Source organism: Chlamydomonas reinhardtii, chromosome 1, assembly GCF_000002595.2.
Source record: "Chlamydomonas reinhardtii strain CC-503 cw92 mt+ chromosome 1, whole genome shotgun sequence".
In the NCBI taxonomy this organism is placed as follows: domain Eukaryota; kingdom Viridiplantae; phylum Chlorophyta; class Chlorophyceae; order Chlamydomonadales; family Chlamydomonadaceae; genus Chlamydomonas; species Chlamydomonas reinhardtii.
In genome coordinates, this window is record NC_057004.1 from 3,604,933 (window position 1) to 3,629,324 (window position 24,392).

General features: G+C 64.5%; 3 protein-coding genes across 3 annotated transcripts in view; all 3 read right to left on the reverse strand.

Annotated features, from left to right (window-relative positions):
* Positions 1 to 4,593, reverse strand: part of CHLRE_01g023250v5 (uncharacterized protein) — a 9,716-nt gene extending 5,123 nt beyond the window's left edge. Inside the window, exons 1-11 of the mRNA XM_043058513.1 lie at positions 4,382 to 4,593; positions 3,946 to 4,133; positions 3,389 to 3,458; positions 2,939 to 3,012; positions 2,505 to 2,563; positions 2,099 to 2,285; positions 1,769 to 1,800; positions 1,349 to 1,459; positions 936 to 1,085; positions 485 to 533; positions 1 to 95 (exon numbers count right to left, since the gene is read on the reverse strand). The exon at positions 1 to 95 is cut by the window's left edge and continues 81 nt beyond it. Of these exons, the coding sequence (XP_042928427.1) occupies positions 1 to 95; positions 485 to 533; positions 936 to 1,085; positions 1,349 to 1,459; positions 1,769 to 1,800; positions 2,099 to 2,285; positions 2,505 to 2,563; positions 2,939 to 3,012; positions 3,389 to 3,458; positions 3,946 to 4,133; positions 4,382 to 4,420 (1,054 nt within the window). The 5' untranslated portion in view covers positions 4,421 to 4,593. The remainder of the gene's footprint in view (positions 96 to 484; positions 534 to 935; positions 1,086 to 1,348; positions 1,460 to 1,768; positions 1,801 to 2,098; positions 2,286 to 2,504; positions 2,564 to 2,938; positions 3,013 to 3,388; positions 3,459 to 3,945; positions 4,134 to 4,381) is intronic.
* Positions 4,594 to 5,107: 514 nt separating this feature from the next.
* On the reverse strand, positions 5,108 to 11,683 carry CHLRE_01g023300v5 (uncharacterized protein). The gene is made up of 11 exons (XM_043058514.1): positions 11,338 to 11,683; positions 10,832 to 10,901; positions 10,517 to 10,601; positions 10,200 to 10,274; positions 9,597 to 9,702; positions 9,074 to 9,249; positions 8,715 to 8,822; positions 7,815 to 7,965; positions 7,343 to 7,441; positions 6,654 to 6,794; positions 5,108 to 6,250 (listed from the first exon to the last, which is right to left on the reverse strand). The coding sequence occupies exons 3-11, from the start codon at positions 10,585 to 10,587 to the stop codon at positions 5,963 to 5,965; spliced, it is 1,215 nt and encodes a 404-aa protein (XP_042928428.1). The 5' UTR covers positions 10,588 to 10,601; positions 10,832 to 10,901; positions 11,338 to 11,683; the 3' UTR covers positions 5,108 to 5,962.
* A 2,514-nt stretch (positions 11,684 to 14,197) lies between these two features.
* On the reverse strand, positions 14,198 to 23,793 carry CHLRE_01g023350v5 (uncharacterized protein). Its single transcript, XM_001689926.2, has 19 exons — positions 23,545 to 23,793; positions 23,037 to 23,156; positions 22,604 to 22,654; positions 22,094 to 22,234; positions 21,295 to 21,399; positions 20,477 to 20,605; positions 20,101 to 20,208; positions 19,656 to 19,815; positions 19,259 to 19,364; positions 18,735 to 18,837; positions 18,354 to 18,485; positions 17,993 to 18,078; positions 17,451 to 17,574; positions 17,000 to 17,080; positions 16,689 to 16,767; positions 16,275 to 16,360; positions 15,786 to 15,914; positions 15,223 to 15,333; positions 14,198 to 15,005 (listed from the first exon to the last, which is right to left on the reverse strand). Exons 1-19 carry the CDS (start codon positions 23,596 to 23,598, stop codon positions 14,901 to 14,903), a joined length of 2,010 nt encoding a protein of 669 aa, XP_001689978.2. The 5' UTR covers positions 23,599 to 23,793; the 3' UTR covers positions 14,198 to 14,900.
* Positions 23,794 to 24,392: the final 599 nt, after the last annotated feature.

Consider the following 24,392-nt stretch of genomic DNA (forward strand, 5'->3'; position numbering starts at 1 on the left):
CGGGCTGTGTGGCGATGTATCCGGGCTTGGGCTTCTCCGCCGTGCCCTCGTTGATGTACTCAAAGCCGGAAGAGGATTCGGCCACCACCAGGTTCCTGTGCGTGAGCGTGCGTGTGTGTGTGTGTGTGCATGTGTGTGTGTGTGCATGTGTGTGTGTGTGTGTGCATGTGTGTGTGTTTGCATGTGTGTGTGTGTGCGTGTGTGTGCGCGCATGGGCGGGGGCGGGGGGTGGCGGGCGGGGTACCAGGCGTGGCAGGGGTGGGCACGCGAGGGGGGGGGAGAGGAAAGGGAGGGCAGGTGGCACGGGATGCCGGCCGTGCTGCCGCCCAGGCCCCAGGCCCCAGGGGGCCACGTGACAGGCCCCCGCACTGCGGCACTGCACCTAGCTCCTGCCGGGGCACGGCACAGCACCGACCAGGCTCATGGTCATATGTGCCCACGCCTGCGGCGGCGTCCCCACTTCCCCCCCCTGCCCACTGCCCACCTGAAGTTGTCGCCCAGCAGGCACATGCTCGAGTTGGGCGGCATGTTGCCTGCGGCCGTCCCAAGAGTGCGTATCACGTGGGGCGGGGGCGGGGGTAGTTTGTTCCAATCCCACAAAAGGGGGGGGGGCGTGGCGCGGGCGGGCGATTCACAGAGATGTGAGCCCCCACCCCATGCTCCACACGGTGCTGTCGGCCCCCGCATGGGCTGCACCTGGGCATACCGCCTGCAAACCTCCGCGCCGTGAGACTGGCCCCACCCGCAAACCCACAACCACACGCATCATCCTGCCCCCTCCCGCTCCCCCCGCCTGAACCACAACTGCAAGCCAGCCCCACAAACCAAAGCACATCCACATCCTAGCTCTGCCGCCCTTTCCCTTCCCCCGATTTATTGGGCTCGGGCAGATACCCCCCTTCCCCCCCTCCCCAAGACAATTCAGTCGCGCGCACCCGGGTAGATGGGCCGCGGCACGGGCGCAAACACGGCCTCCTTGTCGTCTGGGCCGTACGGCATCAGCATCAGCTGCATTGCCGTACTCTGGATCATGTACACGGCCAGGTCCGCCATCATCTTGTGGCCGTGGTTGCCGGGGTGGTGGTCTGCGGGGCGCAGGGGCGGGGTGCAGGGTGCCGGAGTGCAGGGGTGCAGGGGCGGCATTGGGCGCCGCCGTGCAGGCGTCGGCGTGTACGAAGAAGGGCACCAGGCGCCTTTGCCCAGATCGCGGTTTGGCCCCTTGCAGCCACTACTGCTCACGCAGCCCTTAAACCGGTTGCGCCATGCCTCTAACCCCGGCCCCGCCCCGTCAAGCACCTCCCCCGCCCCCGCCCCCGGTCCCGCCCCCGCCCTGCCCGCCCCCGCGTACCCACGAAGGCTTGCTCCCACAGGAAGCCCTCCTGCTCCCGTATGGCTGCCAGGTCGTACATGGCGGTGCGCAGCGACAGCGACTGCACGTCGTAGTACTGGTGCACCGCACCTGCGTGTGCGTGTGCGCGTGCGTGTATGTGTATGCGTGTGTGAGTGTTTGTGTGCGTGCGTGTGTGTATGTGTGTGTTTGTGTGCGTGTATGTGTGTGCGAGGGAGTCCGTGTGTTGAACGGAAAGTGTGCGTGTATCGTTAACGAGCACAAGAAAAACATTACGCGTAGGACAGTGTACGCGATGTGTGTGTACAAGGGATGAAAACACTTAGCCGCAGCGCGCCCTTGCTGCGTGGGTGTGGAGGAGCCTAGCACTCGCGTGCGGCCCGGGTGCGGCGCAACCCGCTCGCTCGCTCCGCCACTCACCCAGCGCGTCCTCGCTGGTGGCATAGAAGCCGCTGCAGGGCGAGGCGGGGGCGAGGGGTTGGGGCAGCCAGGACCGGACGTCAACACCAGGCAGACAGCCGCAGCAATACCGCCGACGCAGCCCGCTTTTCCACTTGGCGCTTTCGCCCCTCCAGCCAGGCCCTCGAACCCACCCCAGGCCCCCAAGCCCCACACCGTCTGCGCCCTCCACGTTCACAGCCCAGTTCCAGGCCCATGTGACCAGTAGCGCACAGACGCACGCACACACACACACACATATATACATATACACACACAGTCCCACACAGCTCGCTCGCCGGCCCCACTCACGCCCAGGGCTCGTTGTTGGGGTTCTTGGGGTGGCCGTGCGGGTAGTTGGCCATGCCGGTGGTGGGCACGTGCATGAGCACCACCGCGGGCCGGCGGGGCAGGTCCAGGATGCGGCGCACCAGGCGCTCCATGTCCAGCACGATGGAGTTGCTGTACAGCTTGTTGGAGGGGTCGGCGCCGTTGTTCACTGCAGCGGGGGCGGGTTGGGCGGATGAGTGAGCGCGTGCTCGGTTGCCACGCAGCTTCCCACACCGCTCTGACACCACTCTCCCTTGCCCTCCCAACCTCCTTACACGCACACGCGCACTCCTCACTGTCTCAGCCACCGTCTGGCCTCTCTCCTGGTGCTCTTGTAACGCAAACACCAACCCGCCCTACCCTAGTGTGCCCGCTGCCCACCACCCACCTGTGAACTCCACAAACACGAGTTCCACGTCGGGGTCGACACTCGACTCCAAGCACAGGCTGGCGGGCGGGAAGCGGTGTGCGTGTGGACGGCACACGTGAGGCGGGGTGGTCAGGCGCATCAGGAGTCAGGGTGAAATGCTGCCGCCCTCCCTCCCGGACACCCTCCCTCCCTACCGCGCACCCTCTCACACACCTCTTGCACGCCGCCACCTACTTGCAATTATCTCCCGCACCCCGTGCCCATCACTGCGCCCCCACAAGCACGCATCTGTCACGCTATCGCCCTCCCTGGCCCCCGCCGGCTTTCCGTTGACCCCGGAGCCGGCGTGTCGGACGCAGCAGGCACAATCCCAAACTCCCCCTGCTGCCCCCCTTCCTCACTCGCCCTGAATCCCTCTGACCCCACGGCCCCGTCCCGCCCCCCCCCCTCACATCATGTAGGACGCCGGCACACCCGGCGTGCAGCCATTGCGTGTGGTGATGTTGGCGGCGGGGAAGGCGTTGAGCTGTCGGCACGGCGGCCGGGCGGCCGGGGGGCGGCAAGCGGCATCAGCACGAGGCGGTCGTGACGCGGCGAGGTGGCTCCAGCCGCCGCGAATAGCAATCTCCGCCCCATTCCCTTATCGCGGCTCTATCGCTGCCAACGTACAGCCGTACAACGTGCCGCCGTCCCCGCCTGCCTCGCGATGCCTCCGCAGCAGCTGACTACCCGTCTTACCCTCCCCCCCCCGCCGTATCCGCCGCTGCCGTGCCGCCTGCCGCGCGGCTCTGCCGTGGCACACGACTCCTCGTCTCGACCCCCTCCACCCAGGCAGTAGCACGCGCCCACACCCACACCCGAACCCAGCAGCCCCCACCGTCCCGAACTGCGCCCGGCCCCACCAGGTATTTGGACAGTTGTGAGAACCAGTCCGCCTCGCCGCGCCACCGCGTGGCCTGGCCCCACGTGATGCTGCGGCCAGAGAGGCGGCAGTCGGCGGGGCGGCAGTCAGCGGCTTGGTTTCACGGCAGGCGAAGGGGTGTCAGCCGGCATGGAGGACGGCAGGCGGGGGGTGGGGGACACGAGGGCAGGAGGGGGGTGCGGGCGTGCCGCGTGGCAGGGCCCTGACAGGGGTGGTGGCTCGGCGGCAGGAGCTGCACAGCCACCCGCGGGCGTGGGCCGGTGTGTGTGTGGGGGGGGGCACTGAAGCGGCCATGCAGCTGTTGGCTGCATCCCCACTGCTGCAACCCCCCGCTGCCTTGGCGGCCTGTTGGAAAACTGCACCCGCCTTTTACGCCGGTGCTGACGTGGCTGCCGTGCCCCACGCCCAGACCCCGGCGCACATGCGCTGGCGCTGGCGCTGGCGCTGTGGCCACTCATACCCGCCCCACCACCAGCCCACCCGCTTCGCCCCCCCCCCTGCGGCCGCTGCACCCACTCCTCCCACAGGCCGCCGCACCTGCCGCCTATGACCCCGATCTTAACGGGCTTAGTGGGCGTGCGATTCATGAGCTTGCGAACCACCCGCCGCAGCCGCGCCGCTGCGCCTGTGTAGGCCTGCCCCCGCGCCAGCGCCACACGCGGCAGTGTGAACTTCCAGCTGCCCAGCACCGTTGACAGCAGGGACGTCAGCGGCTGGTTGTGCACCTGGTTTTCGGGGTGGTGCGCAAAGGGGCTGGGTTGGTGTGGGTATGGGAGGCGGACGGGGGGGGGGCGGCAGGAGAGGCGCGGGTTGTGCAGGTGCGGGAGGCTAGGTTGAACTTTTGGGTTGAACCGTTGCCCTCCGGCCGGGCGCGCCGACGGGGTTTCCATCGGCCGTTGCAGCAAGGCAAGACACGCCCGTTAGGCATGAGATGAACTTGTTACACCAGCGCCTACTGATAGCAACGGCCTACCTCTATTCCCCGGAACTTGTCGCCCCAGTCCCAGTCCATCGCCGGCCTCGCGGCTGTTCGCGCGTAAAAGTCTTTATTGATATCGTCAAACCATGGTCCACTGAATTTACTTAGCGCTATTTGAGGGCTAAAGAATGCAAGGCAAGTTAGAACCAAGTGTAAGAGCGACATTCTCGCGCTCGGACAAGAGAAAGGCAGTGCCATACGCTATCAACGCATTCGATAGGCTCTATTAACGTAAATAGAAATGCCCCAAGCGCGCATGTCCGCGCTGGGTGCATGAAGCGTGCATGGCGGGTCAGCATGCGTGTAGCAGGGACCCCGGCCCCAGGCAACAGGAAAAGACTGGACTTTCCAGAGTTACTCTCTCCGCAGTAGCTCAGTACTTAATGCTAGGCCGGGGCATGCGGAGCCGGGTTAAGGGCCGGGACTGGCGTGGAGACTTGGCGGCTGCACCAAATGCAAAGGGACTATGGTAGTACGGCGCGCCAAGGGTTGTCAGGCGCAGCACTTGGCCGTGGCCAGCTGAGTGTGCGATGGGATAGGGTTTAGGCTGGTTGGCGAGGTCCCGTAGGATGCAGCTGATTCCCGGAACCCAACAGATGGCACACAATTTGCAACGGCAGGGCAGGAGTGCGCGGCTGGTCGAGCGCCGGAGTTACTGTACCGACGAGTTGCTGGCGGGCTGGAAGTTTGGCCGGCTGAGTGGTTGAGCCGGTTGACCTGCCCTGAGGGTATTGACCGGCCTCCTCGTCTCCGCATCAATAACCAGGATGTGTTTGCCATAGCGTTCCCTGAACGGTGCCGTATGCAAGGTTGCCCTGCAGTTTCCATTCGGCACCCCATCCCAAACACCTAGGCAAGCGGGCCCATGCCAAACAATCAACCCGAGCGGCACCCTCTGAGGCAGAAGGGACAAGGTGCGCAGCTGGCACGCCTTCATTGGCCTTCAGGAATCAGGACTGCATCCCTGAAAGGCATGTGCGTCCGGGTTGTCTGCGTGGGGCAGCTGTGCGTTGTCGCGAGGTCTGCTCAATGACACCAGCATGGCCCGCAGGTTGCAGCTCAGCCGCTGCCCTCCATCCACCACCGGCCAGCTACCTTCCAGCTACTCCACTTCATACGGTATCCATGTGTGGCAGCCATTGAGTCACCATCCAACTGCCGCAGCCCAAAGTTGTCGCGGGGTCTGCTCCCAGCACAAGACACCACGAGTCTACAGGTTACAGGCTACGCTCCCTGCTGCAGCCCCAAACAATACGCTACACCTTCTGCGGTAGGCGCCCACTCCGCAGCCCAGCTCAATGCCGGCACACCCTCACACCCGCTAGACCTCATGTGTACTTTGCGCTAGGCAGCTCAGGCATGGCAAGGCTGCGGCCCTGACGATCCTGGAAACAGCACCGCAAATGTCTCCTGTTGTCACGTCTATGCGAACCCTGTGTAAACACGGGCCGCCAACTCTTACAAGCTCGCCGGCGCATGCTGACCACCACCTCACTCCTCAGACCCCTGCCTGACCCTCACCACATCAAGCCATCCATCACACCAGCACCCACCAGCAAGCCACCCCGCACGCCTTCACACCTGCCGCACCGGCACCGGCTTCCCCTTCTCAGCCGCCGAGCTCAGCAACGCCTCAATCAGCGCCAGGTCCCGCGCACCCTGCTCCGGACTGCTGGCAGCCTCAGGGCCAGGCACCGCAGCCGCCACAGCCGCCGAGCCGCCGCCTGCACCGCTGCCGCTGCCGCCGCCTGTGGTGGAGATGCCGCTGCCGTGCCGCAGCCCGCGGGTGGTCTCCACGAACTCGGCAAACTCGTCCGGGCAGCCGCTGAAGGGAAATGCCAGCTTCTGCCAGGTCGGGTCCGCCTGTGAGCAGGTGTTACGCGCGTGTTTGTGTGCGCGTGTGCGCGTGTGTATGTTGAGTGGAGTTTTATAAAGGCTACCTCATCCGCTCCGTGTATGCGTGTAGGTTACAGGGCCGGCAGGTACGTCAAGGGCGACGGCGTGAGGCTACCGCGGCCCTGAGCCACATCGTGGCTGGGGTCACATCCGCCTGGACAATACCGCACGCATTCGATGTGTCTTTCCTTGTCCATTGTGAAAAGCCGGGATTTCCATCCCTCCCTTCACCACCCAACCCGAGATCGGCCCCCACGATCGTGCCCCCCCCCCAGCACCACCAGACCACCATCACAGCCCCCGGCCCCCGCCACAGACCCCCAGCCGCCACCGCCGCCACCTCGTCACCACCCAGCCGCCGCCGCCGCACCTCGGACGCGGGCTTGGCTCCCTCCGGCAGTGGGCCGCTGGTCTTGATGTTGAGCGTGTACTCGCCGCGTGAGCCCCCCCAGCCGCCGCGCGACACCTCCAGGCTGCCCTCGGTGCCCACCACACTAAGCGACCAGCGCACCTGTGTCGCAATTGGTGGCGCGTGTGCGCGTGCATGTGTTGGGGGTCACATCCATGATTAGTTAAGGAAGTGGTAGACGGTAGACCGTGGTAGACCATCTTGGGGAACGGCAATCGTTACCGACGACGTCGACCAGCTGGGGGCCGGAATCACAGCAGCACCGCAGCACAGGCGGCTGGTGCATCGCTTTATCGGTGGCAGCACACGGCGGCCATATGGCGGAGAAGGCAGGGCCGATCCCTCGGGCTCGTGGCCTAGGCGGCCGGGTGCGCTACGCACCCCCCACTCCCACCCATCAGCATCACGCAGCACGCCGTGAGAGCGGACGCCCTTGCCCGCCCAAGGCACAGCCACGCAAAAGCACAGCCGCAGGCGCCCCGCCCTCTTGTCGCTGCCCTCACCCATACCCCACGCCAACACCCACCCCCCCGCGGACATCGGTAACGACGACTACTGTGTACCTTTGTACCTGGCTACGACTTCACTTCGTAATGCGTGTACCCCCCCCCCCCACACACACACACACACACGCACGCCCATGTGCCCACCTGGTGTGCTGCTAGGGAGATGGAGATGGAGGCGGGCACGCCGCTGGCGAAGGTGGCCACTCCCACCACCGAGTCAGGGAAGGACAGGTCGGGCTTGACCTGTGTGGGTGTGGGTGTTTGGGGGGCGGGAGACACACATGAGGGGGGCCAGGGCATCAAGCGACAGGGCGTGTAGTCGCGATGAGCGCATGATGCGGGTGGTGCGCGGCTCATAGTATGGCGTGCAGGTTTACCCATACGGCTTAGGGCACGCATGCTACACGCTACGGGAATCAACCAATCTGTAGCAACACTGTCCCATCGCACACGCGTGTGGTCCTTCGGCCCGGCAGGGCGGTTCAGTTTATTAGCCCAGGTAATGCCGCGATCAACGCAACCCATTGCACGCACAGTCTGCGTACACCATAATCACACACACACACACACACACACACACACACAGCCACACACAGCCCAAACATGTGTACGGCACCTGAACGGCGTGTGCGCTGACGCTGGTCGCCTCGCCGGCGCCTGCCGCCGCCGCCAGCATCCGTAGCGCCGCCACGAAGTGCACGGAGCTGTCGGTGAAGAAGCCGCCCGGGCACTGCGCCGTGTCCCGCCGCCAGGCGCTGCCGTAGTACCTGTGTTAAAGATGTGTGGTGTGTGTGTGTGTGTATGTGTTTGTGTGTGTGCGTGTGTTTAAAGAGCACAAGGAAAACATTACGCGTAGTACCCGTGTGTGCGTGGGCGGGGGGCCACAGCCGCAGGTCACAGCCACAGGTCACAGCCGCAGGCCGCAGCCGCCATCGCAGCAACCACCATAGTCAGAGCGCGAGGGGCCGGTGAATGAGGCAGCGGCGCGTGTGCGGGTGTGTGTATGTACGTGTAGCCCAAGAGACGCGTAATGCGCGAGACGTAAGCCGTCAGGACTCAGGCCAGCGAGTGTACGTGCCATTGTGTGACGTGCGTGCGTGGTTGTGTGTGGCTGCGCCAATGCGCAGGGGTTGATGGTAGGAGTAGCCACCAGCAGCCCCCACCCAACAGGTCTGGAGACGTGGACGCGGCCACCCCTCCGCCGCCCGTCCTGGGCCCAGCCACAGTCCCAGTCCCGTGTCTGCCTGCATCACACTCGCTTCCTGCCACCTCCCTGCCTCCCAGCTGCCACGAGACCCCTCACCTCACCTCCTCACCTCAGTCCTCACCTCACCTCCGCGATCGCCCAGTGCAACCCCTCCTCTCCTCGCCTCCCCCCCTGGCCACGCCTCCTCCTCCCTTTTTGCATTGGGTTCGGTGCGCTCGGTTTAGCTTGGGTTGGCATCTACAACCCCCCTCCATGCCACCTCCCTCACCCGCTGCCTCCCCTCCTTTCCCCCTCCCTGGCTCCCCCCACCTGTTCCTGGCGTCCATGGGCAAGTCCGCCACCAGGTCCAGCTTGATGACGGCGCCCAGCACGCCGGCGGCCACACGCGCGGCCGCCGCCAGGAACACAGCCTCCCAGCTGCAGGCAGCGCGGAGGTAGGGGAGGTGCACCGCAGGACCAGTCAAAAGGGAGAGCGGGAGGCATATACACGTACGCGCGCACACACAGTTGACTCCGCTCCTAATGCAACCGCAGGACGGTCATACGCCCCCCTGTTTGGTTTAGTTTGGGCTGGTATTGAGAACCCCCCCCTGCTTCCCCGTGCTTTCCTCACCCCACACACCACAGTCACCACCACCACCAGTGTGAACACACCGCCGCTCCCTCACCGGTAGTTCTCCGCGAACATCCACACCGGCGCCGCCGCGGGCGAGGCCGCCGCCGCCACCGCCGCGCGGTAGCGGGCAATGGCGGCCGCCGCCTCCTCCACACTGGGACCCACCGGCTTCTCCTGCACCACCGCCTTGCCGGCCGCCAGCAGCCGCTCCACGACTGGCAGCGAGGGCTGCATATGCAAAATGGCGCATTCGTGAGGTGAGCCGGTAGGGTACATTCATGGTTTAACAAGAAGAAGCGGGGGGGTGCGGGCAGCTGCAGCAGCTGTGCCTCTGTGGCCTCCTGCCACTCGAAGTCGGCTGCGCCGCCCTCTGTGCCTGTGCCCTTGACCCAGGCGTATGGCCTTGCCCCTGCACGTTAGCAAGGCCGTGCGGGGACCCTACCACTTCGTTCCTGTCAAGTCCCTCAGCCTCCCTCGGCCTCCATAAGCCCCTCCTCACCCTCGTTTTTCTTTGTGGGAATGGTGAAAAACAACCCGCCAAACACGCAAACACACACACACGCATCCACACGCACCTGCACCGGTAGCACCACCACCACCAGCTCAATGGCGGGGTCTGCAATGAGCGCCTGCAGGCCCTCCTCGCCCGACAGGGCTACCGGGGAGCCGCCGGGGAACAGCCTGACAGCGGCAGCGATACGGCGGTACGGCAGTTGCGGCAGCAGCAGCAGCATGCGGATGGAAGCGTGCGCGTCAACAACGACGACATGCAAGAGCCGCAAAACGTCGCGCAAAGAAGTGTATGCGATGCAGCAAAGCGGATATATGGTGTGTGTTAAAAAACGAAACGAAAGCCCGCCCAATGACGCGACGGAGGTGTATGGTGTGTGTGTGTGTGTGTGTGTGTGTGTGTGTGTGTGTGTGTGTGTGTGTGTGTGTGTGTGTTGAAAAAAACAACAAAACGAAGCCCGCCCAGACGGCGCGCCGGAGTTGTGTGTGTGTGTGTGTGTGTGTGTGTGTGTGTGTGTGTGTGTGTGTGTGTGTTAAAGAGCACAAGGAAAACGTTGCGCAAAGACAGTGTATGCGATGCAGCAAAGCGACGTGTGTGTGTGTGTATGTGTATAGGTACTGCGCCTCATGCTGCAGGTGCCGCTGCCGCTGCCGCTGCCGCCACTCACTCCTCCACATACGCCCGAGCGCTGTCGGCAGTGCGCGACCACACGGCCCTCAGCTCCACGTCGCCGGCACGAGACCTGCGAAAGTCGGCAACAGCGGGCGGATGGAGGGCGGGTAGCGAGCGAGCAGGAGGCAGCACAGGACCCGGGCAGGAGCAGCAAGGAGGCGGGCGGCGAATAGAGACGGGGGCGGGCAGGCCGGGCCCAGGGCAGCGGCCGGCAGTGAAGGCGCAGGATGGCAGGGGCTGCATGCGCTACAGGGCTGCAACCACCTCCCAAGACAATGCGTTATGCCTGGTTTTTATATGTTGATAGCTTACTTGAAAGCTGTCTTGTACACGTCGCGCGCGAAGATGCCAGTGCCCACCAGGGCGGCACCTAGGGGCGCCATGGCGCCGGTTGGGGCTACGCGTCATGGAGCAGTGGGAGCGGGGCGGAGGTCAGTTGGCCTAGTCTGGGGCCCAGCCTCTGTTGCGAAGCTATGTAATTTCTATGTATATACTAGCGGAGGCAACTGCTGCAGTCTTTGCGGCAGCTGAAGCGTGGCGCGATGGGTATTACCGACCGGCACACTTGCACACCGCCCTGACGCTAGTCATGGCGAAGTAATTCGTATCTCTACGTGATTGGATCACCTGTGTGCGCAGGCGATGCAAACGCGGGCAGGCGAGAGTTGCGAGGTTCCACTTGCTTGGCCTTCGCGATCTGTGGAGCGCCAATGCCTCGCTTTTTGTTACCAAGTACACGAGAAGTAAACATTTATGTATTCGGGTCCCGGCAAAGGCTTGTGTTTGGAATCCAGCTGGATCGCTGCAACATCCCAACTCCCCATCGGCGCCTGTCGAGCCCTCCAACCCCGCTTACGCTCCTACCAGGCGATCGTGATGGAACATGGCAAGGGGCAGGAAAGCGTAGTCCCGATGTGTGTGGCTCCCACCCGTGCCCACATAAATGCGTAGCAAGGAGGGACAAGGCATTGGTGCGTCGTTCGCGCGCTGTTACTGTACCGACGGTAGCTGGCAGGTTGTGTCGATGTTTTGCTGACGCGCATTCCTCACGCTCCGGGCGCCCGGCCAAGGCGATAGCACCACACAGACTCAATGCGACGCCACACCGCGCGGACAGCATAGCCGATGCGCACCTGCAGGCAGTCGACCGACGTCCACGGATGAGCTGTGGAGACGAGCACTAGCGTAATGCAACGGCGTGCAGCAAAACAATGGCCGGGCGACAGTGTGACAAGCAGGGGCAAGAACAAGGCGAAGCAAAGCAGAAGAGGGGCCCGAATGTGTACGACAATTGTGGCGGGCAGGCCGAATGCGGTGCAACACGCCAACAACACAACCGGAGGTGAGGAAGCGTTGCTGATGGTGAGGATAGGTGCTGCGACGTTCGGTACAGGGGAGCTGTGGCCGCGCACTAGATGGGAGGAAGTTTCCGAGGTGTTGTTTCCGAGGCATTGTTTGTGGCTGATGTTTGTGGCTGATTAAGAAAGAAGCAGAGTTTCGGCTGTGAGCGGCTGGCGAGGAGAGGCGGGGGCTGTTACGTTTTGGAAGGCGGGCGGAAGGCCGCACACGCCGGGAGTCGGGCAGGCTGTAGATTTCGCTGAAGCTGCGTTCGAGAAGGGAGCCGAAGGGACAGCTGGGGTGGGACAGTTGGTGTGGGACAGCTGGAAGGGACAACTGGAAGGGACTACTGGAAGGGACAGCTGGGAGGGACATCTGGGAGGGGACAGCGGATGTGGGACTGCTGGGGTGGGACAGCTGGGGAGAGGCACGGGACAGCTGGCATGGGACGCTGGGTGGCTGCAGAGGCTGGCAGCGCTGGGGCTGGTACGTAGGTGGGTACTTGGGTACGCGGCTGGATGGAGCCCGGGCTCACGAAGAGCTCCCCGGTGGCAAGACAGGAGAACGTCTTAAAAGCATCAGCCCTGCGGCACGGGAGCGCGGAGAGGGGACACGCGCACACACACAGGGCAGAACACAGCCAGGACGAAAAGCCCGCCAAGGAGCCCGCCCACGCAGCCAACACGCGCCCGCCGCAAACAGGCACTCACACGCGCACACACAACCCACAAGACGGCCGAGAAGCCGGCGATCACGCACCGCACGCCCCACACACGGCCGGCGGGACAGCACATTCCCGAAAAGCAGCGCCCCTAACGCAAACCCAAGAACCCGACCTGCGCCGAACCGACAAGGAAAAAGCCCACACGCGCGCCAAGCCCCAAACTGAGCACCGACCGGTGTCCCTACCGTAAAACCGGAAACCAGAAGCCCAGCACGGGAACACCGGCACGGCCGTCCCCGCACCGCAGAGCGGTTCAGGGCAGCCGGGACCGGCGCCCCACCCCCAATCACCTACTACAAGCCACCGCACCGCTCGGTACCGCCGCTACCGTCGCCCATATCGCCGCTCCACGGCTGTCGTGCTGGCTGAGGCTGCCGCTGCTGCGTCACATCTGGGGCTGCTGCTAACAGATGGACATATCGCTGCCGCTGTCAGAGGAGATGGACATGTCGTCGCCTGAGCCGATGTTGTTGTCGCCGTGGCACCAGGCCGCGTGGCCAGCAGGAGGGAAGGGAAGCGGTGGTGCGGGCAGGGCCGGCAGGACGACGGCGGCGGCGACTGGTGGCGCGGGGGCCGGAGGGGGAGGCGGCGGCGGGGCCGCCGGCGGAGGAGGGGGCAGATCCGGGGGCGGCAGGAGGCTGAGGAGCCCGCGTGAGGTCATGGTACCCGGCAGCAGTTGGCGATGCCGACAATAGAAGCGCATGAGGGCCTTGCGGAGGAAGGGGCGCGGGTAGGCGCGCAGATGCAGCCGCCGCAGCGTGCGCCGTGCTGACGTGATGAAGGTGCCGAGGGTGGTGCAGAGCCGCGCAAGGGTGACGAGGGCGCCGATGACAACGTTGAAGCGCACGTGCCGGGGGATGCAGGAGTAGAACGGGGTGAAGCGGGAGACGCCGAGCTGCGCAAACTTGGGGCTGTCGCGTTTGTCGGACGGCTGTAGGTCGTACACGACGTGCCCGTAGATGTTGCTGCTGTGGGGGGTGATGGCGAAGTTGAGGTAAGGCGTGGCGACGCCGGCGGCGGGTGTGGCGCCGGAGGCCGCCAAGGTGAGGTCGGTGGAGTAGATGCCAGGGATGCCGGCAAGTGATTGGGATTGCAGCAGCAGGTGGGGAAGGAAGGGGTTGCAGCAGCCGAGGAGGTCGTCGGTGTACCGCTGGGTGTCTTGGAACGCCAGTAGCACATCAAGGGCGAGGGAAGCTTCCGCGCACAAGGAGCTGGCGGAGGGCATGAAGACGCGGGTGTAGAGTGCGTGCTGCCAGCGCAACTCATCATAGGCAAGGACCAGGTTGGCAACGTACGAAGCGAAGTTGGCGCCCATGGCGACGCCGCGAATTTGCAGGTAGGGCCGGCCGCGGTAGGAGGTGTAGGCATGCGCAAGCAGGGCGCGCAGCACCGTGCGGAGGACGCCGGGCGTCCACACATAGTACCGGCCGTGAGCGTCGAGACCTCGATGCGGATGGGGAGCAGGCGGGGGGCGCCCGCGGCGGGCGGCGGAGGTGGATTTGGGGCTGGCGCGGGCAAGCCATGCGGCTTCGGTAGGCCACTGGGCTTCGGCTGCACGGTTGTACGGGTAGAACTGGAGGCCGGCGGCTCCATCATGCAGGGTGGAGAGGACGAGGGAGAAGAGGTTGACCAAATGCTCGATGCAGGTAGGAATAGGCAGGTTGGTGAAGAGCCGTTCCACGTCATATGTGCACACGGCCGGCGCGGAGATAGGGCCGGGCAGCTGACATGGCGCGGCAGTCGAGGCGGTGTAGGTGACGGTGGCGATGGGTGGCCCAGGGGCAGGGGGCGGGTACCGGATCGTGCGGCCGAAGGTGAGGGTGCCAGTGTAGGGGCAGGATGTCGCGGGGTCCTCAACAGGCTGCGGCGCGTGCAGGGGGCAGTACCAAGTGCCCATGCGGTGGGCGGCGCGTGTGCTGATTGCGGGCCGTAAGCAGTGACCAGTGGACCTGACAGCCATTGACAACGTGTGCCGATGCCGGACGGCAGACAGAAACTTGAACTTCAGAAACCTCTGCGTGCAGCGCCAGATGGCACCTTGGATGGCACAGTCGTAACATGACCTCAACCGGGCCGCCCTCATAGCATCACCAGCTGCCAAACATCGCATGCGTGTGCCTGCTACAACGGCAAGAGCTTGCCTGCAGTACAACAAAACGTATCCGCACAGCATGGCCATCCCCAAGCCGCAACCACCTCAACAGTACCACGGAGCAACCAACTTGCGCTACACCGTGTCCGCTCCTGCAATTGCATTCTGTGATGTTTCCGTGCCATACTTGCCGTCCCGGATCCACCCCAACAAAATTTGGGCCAGCAGTTGACTGCCCCCGCCCCCCATCCTCGCTTCGCTTGGGCTGGTATTTACACCTCACCCAAACAGCGTAACGGCCCAGTTGCCGCCGCAGCTGCCCCGGCCCCCCTCTTCCCCGACATCCCACCACCTGAAGCGTGCTGCTTAGGATCTAGGAACCCCTCTGCACAACACAGACGCACCGACACCGCCACTCCAACACACCAACACCAACACCAACATCTCCGGGTTATGCAACCCTCACCACGTCACCCCCTTCCCTTGCCTCATCCTCAACACCCACCCCCTGCTCTCGCCTTTCACCAGCCACGCGCCGCTCCTCACGCGCTCTTGGGCTGCTCGGCGAGGTAGGTCTTGTCCACCCAGGCCTTGAACTTGTCGCAGGCGCCCGCCAGGCCGCCGTCCGTCTCGCTGTCCGCAATCACCTGCGGGGTGAAGGGCAGGGAGGCGGGGCGGTGGTTGGTGGCGGCGGCTGTGCGGCTGGGCCCCTGACTCCAATTCCCCATGGGCAACGGTCACCAATACACGCATGCACCCAACCATTACCACCGTGCTATCCTAACACACACACATACACACACATCTCCCGCTGGTATCACCCCGCCCCCATCCCCACCCACCCCGCCCCACCCCCCGCCCAACCTCGTCTCCGTGCACCAGGCGCACGCGCATCTTGAGGTCCACGGGCTGGCCGTGCTTGATTGCCGGACCCGCCGCCACCGCCTCCTTGTAGTCCGCCTCCTCCTCGCGCAGCTGCGGGTGGTTGCATGCAGGTGCGCGCGCGTGTGTGTGTGTGTGTGTGTGTGTGTGTGTGTGTGTGTGTGTGTGTGTGTGTGTGTGTGTGTGTGTGTGCGTGATAAAGAGCACAAGGAAAACATTGCGCAAAGACAGTGTATGCGATGCAGAATTACGGAAGCGACGGTTTACGGATGTCTTGGGGGGACGAGAAACGCGCGCGCCCGCCGATCCACAATGCCCACACGCCGCAGCGCCCCAGCACTGCCCGGCCCCCGCCTTCTGCAACCCCTGCCTCCCGCCCCCGCCCCCGGCCCCTCCCCCATGTATCCTGTCCCCAATGTTTCAACCGTGCACTCCCCCCCGGCCCTGGCCCCCTCCTCACACGTCTGCATTGGGCTCGGTTTAGTTTGGGCTGGTATCTACAACCCCCCGCCCCCCGCCCCCCTGCCCCCGCCCGCTGCACCCACCACCGCCTCCAGCGGCCGCTCCAGGTCGTGCACCCAGTCGTCCGCCGCCAGCGGCTTGGCGGTGAGCCGCTCCACCAGGTCCAGGAACATGGCGCCGTTGCCGGGCCGCCAGTAGCCCTCACACAGCTCCTGAGGTGGGTTACATGCATTAAGTTTACGAAGTGAAGTCGTAGGCAGGTACACAGGTACACAGTAGGGGGGGGAGGCGGAGGAGCAGGAGGAGGAGCAGGAGGGCGGCGGCGGGGTCTTGTGGATACCAGCCCAAACTAAACCGAACCCAATGCCATGGGGGGTCGAGCAGGCGGGTCAGCGGCGGGGAATGGTGCGACAGGGCGGGCAACGGGTACCGCGGCGAGCGGCAACAACACACGGATTGCCGCGGGTCGGCCTCCTACCTTGTCCATACCCGGCCCTCGCTTCGGCTCCACCCTTCACGCCCCACGCGCCCGCCCGCTCTTCCTCCTCCCCACACAAACACACGCCCCGCACCTTGCCGATGGCCGGGTTGTCCACCAGCTTGCCGTACTTGGATTTGAAGAAGGCGCGGGTCTGGCGCACCGCCATCTCGGCCAACACTGGGGAGGGGCAGAGGCGGGGGAGGGAAAGTTGTTTTCAGCGCCCAGTCGCAGGAAGCAGCAAGAGAGAAGAAGATTCACTGCAAGCCGTACATACCGGTAACAAACATAAGCTTTTTTTCGGCGGCGGTCAACACGGGAATTGCTGCTGGGCTACCTTCCCTGCCTGCAGCAGTGCAGTGCAGTAGCCCAAAGCTCTGGCCTTAGCGGCGCATCGCGGCAGCTGCAGCCGCTGCGCTGCAAGCCCCCCCACCTCCAACCCCCCACCTCCGACCCCACGGCGCCGCCGGCCCCCCACCCACCCCCTGCCACACCTCCGCCCCCTCACCGTATCCGTGGTAGTAGCAGGAAGACTCGTCCGACAGCGGGTGCGGCACAGACAGCAGCGGCCGTGGCGACAGGCCGCCCTGCAGCCAGAGACCGGTGACCCAGCGGGGGGTTGATACATTCATCATTAATTCGGGGGGGAGAGGGGAGCGGGCGCGGGCCGTAGTGTGGGGGTGGTATCTCACATCAGGTGCGAATGTGCGACACGGTACGAGCGAGGACAGAAATCCTGCCTGCCGTCTCGTTATTGCCCTCCATTGCCGCCTCCCCTCCGCCTCCTCCCCTCCTCCCCTCCGCCTCTCCCCCTCCCACCTGCACGTGTGTCTCCACCTCGTCCGCCAGCGCTAGCAGCCGCTCCGGGGTCAGCTCGGCCTCAGGCAGCTCGTACAGGGCCTGTGGGGGTGTGAGGGGTTGGGAGGGGGTGTGAGGGGGTGTGAGGGTTTGAGAGGGTGTGGGAAGAAATAGGGAGCACAGCGGGCACAGCGGGTTACGCAGCAAGCCGAGGCGGCGTGGCAGGAGTGGCAGAAGTGGCAGGATTGGAGTGGGGTATGCGGGGCGAGACTATGACAGCGGCTGCAGCGGGTAAGGGTGCAGGGAAGATACGAAGCATGAGCCCGGAGGCCCAGTGACCACCCGTCCCACCCCACCCACCCCACCCACACCCAACCCACACCTACACACACAAAAGCCCAAACGCGCACACCAACCCAACCCCGCACACTAAACCACACAAACACCCACGCACGCACGCCCACGCACGCACCTTCTCGAAGTAGGGCACCGCGATCATGGCGCGCAGGGCGAAGACGTCGTAGGGCTGGGTGGCGGCGTAGCCGTCGGCGATAATGTTCCAAGGCATCACCTCGCCACCGCGGCTCAGAGCGTAGCTGCAGCGGGATTCCATGCATGATTGTATTATGAGACGAGATGATGATGAGTTGACAGGTTGTTGCAGCGGATCAGTTAAGGGGGGATAAGGGTGGGGCGTGTGGTTGGAGGAGGGTGCAGAGTTCAGGAGGCGAAGCAGTGAGCACCGGGGGGTCGGGTGGGGTGGGGTGGGCACAAGCCATGCGCCAGACGGGTCTGCAGGGTTGGCGCACGGGCGTGGCGGTGACGGCCCGAGGAAGGACCAGCCCAGGGCACCGCACCCGCATGCCGCACCCCGTCCCCCCCTCCTCGTCCTCTGCCCTCGCTTTCCCCTCTCTGCCTGAGCTCCGCTAGTTCAACTGTTCTTGGCTTTTAGCTTGGGCTGGTAATTGCAACCCCCGGCCCTTCCCACCCCCTGCCTTCCCGTGCGGTCCTCACCGGCCCAGCCATGCGGCGTCGTGTGCGAAGGCGTCCAGGAACATGGACTGAGTCTCGGCATAGGCCACACTGGTGGGCGCGCGCTCCTGTACCGTGCGCAGGAGTGGGGCAGGGCCCGGCGTCACGAGAGCGCCGGTGCCGCTATGCCGTCACCTCGCCTGGTCCGCCTCCCCCCTCCCCTGGCTCTCCGCACCTTCCTTCAACCTTGTCCCCACACGGTACCCAGGGGGTTGCTCCCCCGCCCCTGCCGCAGTCTTAACTGGTCCCCGCGGCGTCTAGCCCTTGCCCCCACAAGCCCACAAGCCCTCTCGCCCCTCGCCCCTCTAGCCCACAAGCCCCCCGCCCGCCCGCCCGCCCGCACCTGGCTGAAGAAGGGCGAGGGCTGGTCGATGTTGGCGAAGTGCGCTGCGTGGCCGCCCTCGTGCAGCAGCGTCACCAGCGCCGTCTTGCCGCTGCCCACCTGGCTGGGCGTGGCCAGGGAGGTGAAGTTGGCCTGCGTGTGTGTGTTGCAGAGGGGGGGGGGGCGGGGAAGGTGGGGAGGGGGAACTGCGAGGTTAGGGGGCGTAGGGGTTGCAAAGATTGGTACAGAGGAGTGCGCGAGGGGTCGCGCGAGATGGGGTGCAAGGCGTGGACAGTCACACGAGGCGGCGGCAGTGCAGCTGGGTGTGTGGGTAGGCACGTGTGGCAGTGCGGCAGCGGGGCAGTGCGGCAGCGGGGCAGTGCGGCAGTGCGGCACACGCACCCTGGAGGGCACGAAGGCGCCGTCGGGCTTGCGCCAGGCCACCTGGGGCCAGTGGCAGAAGCCGTTGCTGTACTTGCCGTCGCGGTCGCACAGGTCCAGCGTCCTGGCGGGACAGACACACACGTACACGTGTTTCTCAACAAACACACACAAGAGGAGGAAGGATAGATAGAGAGACGCATTCAGAGGGCGTCTTGAACGGCGTGTTGAGGCACGAGACACGAGCTGAGGCACACGCGGAGAAGAAAACGAGCTCCAGGTGTGAAGGGGATGTCGCACCCGGCACTGGTGCGACATCCTGACCAAACCCCCGCCTTTGGCACGTTTGCTGAGCTCTGCCAGTCCACGCCCCGCCCCCCTGTATTCGGCTAGTTCGGCGGTTTGTATTAGCCTGGTCTGGTACTTCCAAACCCCCCCTTCAGTTACCCATCATCGGTAACGACTGCTGTTTCCCAAGATGGTATACCGTCTACCACTTCCTGAACTAATACTAATCATGAATGTAACCCCCCCCCCCTGCTCACATGGTTGCGCCGCTGTACTCGATGCCCAGGGCGCCAAAGGTGCGCGCCCACACGTCCACCGCCTGCTCGAAGGGGAAGTACGGGTCCTGAGCCTTCTCGGTGTCGCCTGCAGCCACAGGTGCCGCCAGAGGGCGCAGGCCGGTTTGCGGGCGTTACAGTACTTGCTGGGCTTGGACGCGATGAGAGGCACGGCAACAGGCACGTAGGCCGGACGGCAGCTACAAGCCCAGTAACTTGCTCGTGTGTCGTTTCGTGATGCGCCTGCCGACGCTGAGTTGGCCAGCATGCAACCCACACACCTAGTCCATGGCCCTCTCCCCTCCCCTCCCCTCCCCTCGCCTCCCCTCCCCTCCCCTCCCCTCCGCTCCCCTCCCCTCCCCTCCCCTCCCTCCCTCACCCGCCAGCGCGTAGCTCATGTTCCAGGGCTCCAGCGCGGCGGCGCCCTTGTCCTGTGCCAGGCGCTGCCGGGCCGCCGCCATGATGGGCCGCGTCTTGGCCTCCAGGTCGTCCAGGATCTCAAACAGCCGCGTCTTGCCAAAGCCCTCGGCGGCTGTCACCTGGGAGGAGGAGCAGGAGGGAGGGAGGGTTGAGGATGGAGGAGGAGGATGGAGGAGGATGGAGGAGGGAGGGAGGGTGGTGTATTGAATGTGTGGCTGCGCGCCAACCTCTGAAAAACCCCCGTTCCGCCTGCCGCATTCCTTCTCATGCTCAACTTCGCTTGGCAGGAACGGCCCCGAGCCCGTCTTGCATGGACGGCTAATCCCGCTGCCTTCACCCCCAACCACTGATTCCTCCCCATCTTGCCACTCCTGGCCCCCTCCCCTGCCGGCCCCCCCTCCCACCTTGTAGTCGTAGAAGTCCTCAAAGCCCAGCAGCCGCGCCAGCTTGTTGCGCTGCTTCACAATCTCCACAAACTGCTCCGACACGAAGGGGCCGATGCCGCGCACGCCCTGCGCACACACCGCGTGCAGGTGTATGGGGCTGTGCTAGTGAGCAACAGGGAAAAACGGCACGTATGCAGGACAAGCAGTTCACGGGAACTGAGCCCATTTGCGTGTGACACATCCACACACACAGTCACAATCACAAAGTCACAAACACTCCCGCTTGTGGCTTTCTGATAACACAGGCAGTCAGGCACGCACTTTCCCCATCCACCCGCCTCCCACACACGGCCTCGGCCTATTGACCCCCCCCTTCCCCCCTCCACACACACACCTCGTAGCAGGCCTTGCGTGTGGCCTCGTCGTCGCTGACGCGCATGGTGTTGCGCAGCTGCACGGAGCTGGCCTTGCGGAACTCGCCGCTGGCCGGGTCGGTGTAGCCCAGGGACATGGTGTTGCGCGACTGCGAGGAGGCAGGGGAGGCAGGGGGGCACGGGGGGGTTACATTCATGACTAGTTAAGGAAGGGGTAGTGGGGGGTTGTAAATACCAGCCCAAACTAAACCACGGGGGTTTGCACGGTTTAAGCATTGGGAACAGGATACAAGTAGGGGGGTCAGAAGGGGGGCAGCGGACAATAAGGCGGGGCAAAGGGGAGAGGGGTGGGAGTTTGTGGGGTTCATGGCGAGCGTCGCGAAAGGGAAATGAGACTAGTCAGCGTGCTTTTGATCAGAGGAGCCGCATGCATGCGAGCGGGGAGGAGCCCAAGCGGGAGGAGCCCAAGGGCCGGGACCTGGCTCTTTGATAAGGGGTGCAGCGGTTGGTGTTGGCTGGCCCAGCCGCCCCGTTGCCCATTCAGGCGAGCATCCACACTCGTGCCCGCGAGAGGCGTCTCGTGCCAAAACTTAACCTCAGCTGCTCCCGGCACCCCACCGTGACTGTTCCTGTTGACAGCCCCTTCCCTGACGCCCCTCCCCCGCCTAAGCGTACCCCTTGCCCCTGCATCCTCGTGTGTCTTGTGCTCACTGGGGATGGTGGAAACTTTTCTGCCCCGTTTCTTGACAACTGGGACCTAATTCGTTGGCTCGGGCATATTACCCCTCCCATCACCACCAACAACACGCACTCGCTCACACACGCCCCTCCTGCCTACCTGCGACAGGCCCGCCTCCAGGCTGTTGATCTTCTCCTTGAGCGCGGCCGCCGCCGGGTCCTCCAGGATGTAGCAGCCAAAGGTGCGCTCCATGATGCGCAGGACCTGGGGGGTGGGGAGAGAGAGTGCGTGTGTTGGGGGATACATTCATGCTTGCTTATTTAAGAAGCGGCGTGTGTGTGTGGGGGGGGGGAGCCGGGGGAGTGCAGCGGGGAGTGAGGGGGCGGCAGGTCAAGAGGCGCATGGCGTTGCTGTTGATGACGGTAGCGGGCGAGGCAGGAAGTGGGCAGTGTTGGTGTACTTCCGAAAAATCAAGAAGAAGCGGAGCGGGCGGCGGGAGCGCTCATAGAGAACGAAGTGATTACAACTCACGTCACAAAGGGTGCAGTGAGGTAAAAACTCCAAACAAACTAAACCAAGACCCAGCCAGCTCCCAGAGCACAATCGAGGTGGGGGCAGTGGGGGCAGGGAGTCGGTTGCATGGGGAGTTGGGGACATGTGGAGCCAGACACGCCTGCCGTGCACGACGGTGGGCCCGTGTGTCCAGCTGGCGGCCCTCGCACGAGCCGGCGCCCAAACACCCTTCCTCCGCCGCCCCCCTCGCCCCCCCAGCCCTACACCCCGTTATTCCAACCCGCCTCGTCCCTTCTGCCCCAGCCCCGCACCCGCATCTGCCCTGCAGCCCCCCTTCCCCCCTCCCTATCCCTGACCGCCCCCCTCCCTGACCCCCTCTAAAGCCGCCCCGCACCGCCCTCCCTCCCACGCTGGACCTCCCTCCCTTCCCCCCGCTGCCGCCCACCTTTTCCTGCTGCTCGCTGAGCTGCTCCTTGCCGGCCTTGGCAGCCTCCAGCGCCTGCCGCACCGCCCGCAGGTTCACGGGATCGCCCAGGAAGGTCTCGTAGGCGGTCTTGCTGGCAGCCAGCGCGTCGCTGCTGTTGCCCTGCGGGGGCGTGGGGCGGAGGGCGTGTGACTGTGTGTGGGGTCACATCCGTGATGAATGAAGAGGAAGCAGGAGCTGTAGCCAGGCACATTGGTACAATTGGGATGGGGAGGAGGTGGCGGGCGCAGAGAGTGCTCGGCAGGAGGCGGGGTTCGGGGGCTCGGCCTTGAAGCGCCCCAGCCGCTATGGAGTGGCCCTCGGTGCTCGCTGTGACGTCCTCTTCGCTCCTCCCCTCCCTCCCCTCCCTCCTCTGCCTGTGCTCCGCTAGTTTGGCTTTGTTGCTGCTCAGTGTGGGCTGTTGTTGACATCCTCCCCCTCCCTCCCCGCATTAGTACCTTCACGCCCCCAACCCAGCACCACTGCACTCGCCTTGAGCGCCATCTTGGTAGCCCAGAAGTTGTCCTCGTAGTTAAGGTGGGCCTATGAAGGCAAGCGCGTTTGTGTGTGTGTGTGTGGGGGGGGGAGGCGGTTAGGGGCGGGGGCAGCGGACAGTGCGTGGGTGCCGTGTGCGGGCTCCGGTGCCGGTTTGCGCCGTGTGCGACCCTATGACTCGGGAAGACACTCAACCCGGACGGCTGGCTGAAGATGTCGCGCGCATGGCATTCGTGAGCGGCAGGGCCAGGTTGTCAGGTTCGAGGGGCCCGACGGGAGTTGGGGCAGGAGGAGGTGGGGAGGCGCGGATGCAGGAGGCTCGCAGCTAATATTTAACAGCCTCAGTGCAGCAACTGGTCTAACAGTAATGCGAGGTTGGAGAGGCCGGTGAGATCCCGCCACGCATGCCGCGACAAGAAGACTTTCGCACCTTCTCGTAAGCTGCGTTCAGCTTATCGATGAGCTCCTGAGTGTTGGTCTCCGCAGCGACAGCCATCTTGCTAGGCGCGACGCTCGCGAGGCCCGCAGAAAGCCGGGTTGCAACCTTGCCCTTTAGGCACACACCCCGAACAGCACGAGTAAGGATACTTGGCTTAAGGAGCATGTCAAATGCAGTTGAGCGGGGCAGCTGCGGCTTCCGCTGCAAGGCAGCTCTCGAAAGGCCCCATTGTTGGGAACCGGTTGGTGCACGCGTGCCCGGACTCCTGACCAAAAGTGCTGTCAGGGCCATCTCCCAATCTGGGTCCGCCCACTTGCTACAAATGATGAAACATTTTCCGATTCCCGCGCCTCGGACAGTTGCCAAGGTGACAGGGTATGACCCTGGCCCAACCTGACCCAACCGCCCCCGTGCCCCCGACCCCCAGTGGACTCGTCCTTGCTGCCAAGTTGGTCCCCGGCATTTTCCCCTTGATGAAAAAAGTGCGCCTAGTGCTTACTGAAGCGCCAACGCCACGCGGAAGCACGGTGGCAGCAAGCTGGGACAGCACCATCGCCCTCCTCGACGCGGACGCAGTTTGCGCAGCGCCCGAGCTCCGTTCCGGGCAGGCAGCAGTCACAGGCTGAGCTTTGTTGGTATTCGATGAATCTGCCACGCCCAGAACGCGAGGCCCACGTCGTCGGTGAATCGACTGGCCGCTGCTTGCACAGCAATTGGTGGCGTTTTGGCTTACGTGCATTGTGTCTTCTACGTTGCAACAGTTACTTCCAGTTTATAACTATGTTATGAGGGATCGCATGCAGCGCCGGTTGATGAGAGGATGCCTCTGCATCTGAAGGTGCTTTTGGCGCGACGATGGGCGCCCTAGCCAAGTCATCGCGGGGTTGCACGAAGGACGGCGAGGGGAGTGTCCGAGAGACGTTTGCTTCAGAGTTCACATGTGGGGTGGGGTCGGTGGCTTTGAGTAGCGTGGCTACGCGTGGGGCGTGGGGAATCACGGGGGAATGGAGGATGGGAGCGTGGGAGGGTCGGCTGAGCGGCTGGGAATCCCGGAAATGAGCCCCCTTCTATTTAATCGGTGACAGTGATGGCAAGGGGAGCGCGGCCTCGATCGCCGCGACTGTAATGGGCCGAAATGAGCTTGCACCTCTCCCGATCGGGCGTGCCTGGGCGTGCGATAATGGGCCACGCCCGATTCCGCCACACGGTCCGCCCGTGGGTCCGCCAGCTTACCTTGGCCTTGGCCAAGGCTGACTGAGGCCCAACCCTGTACCAGTATTTGCAGTGCAGTACATACGCCCGCGCCGTGTTGGAAGGCAGAAGTCACCGGGGAGCGGGGGCGTGGAA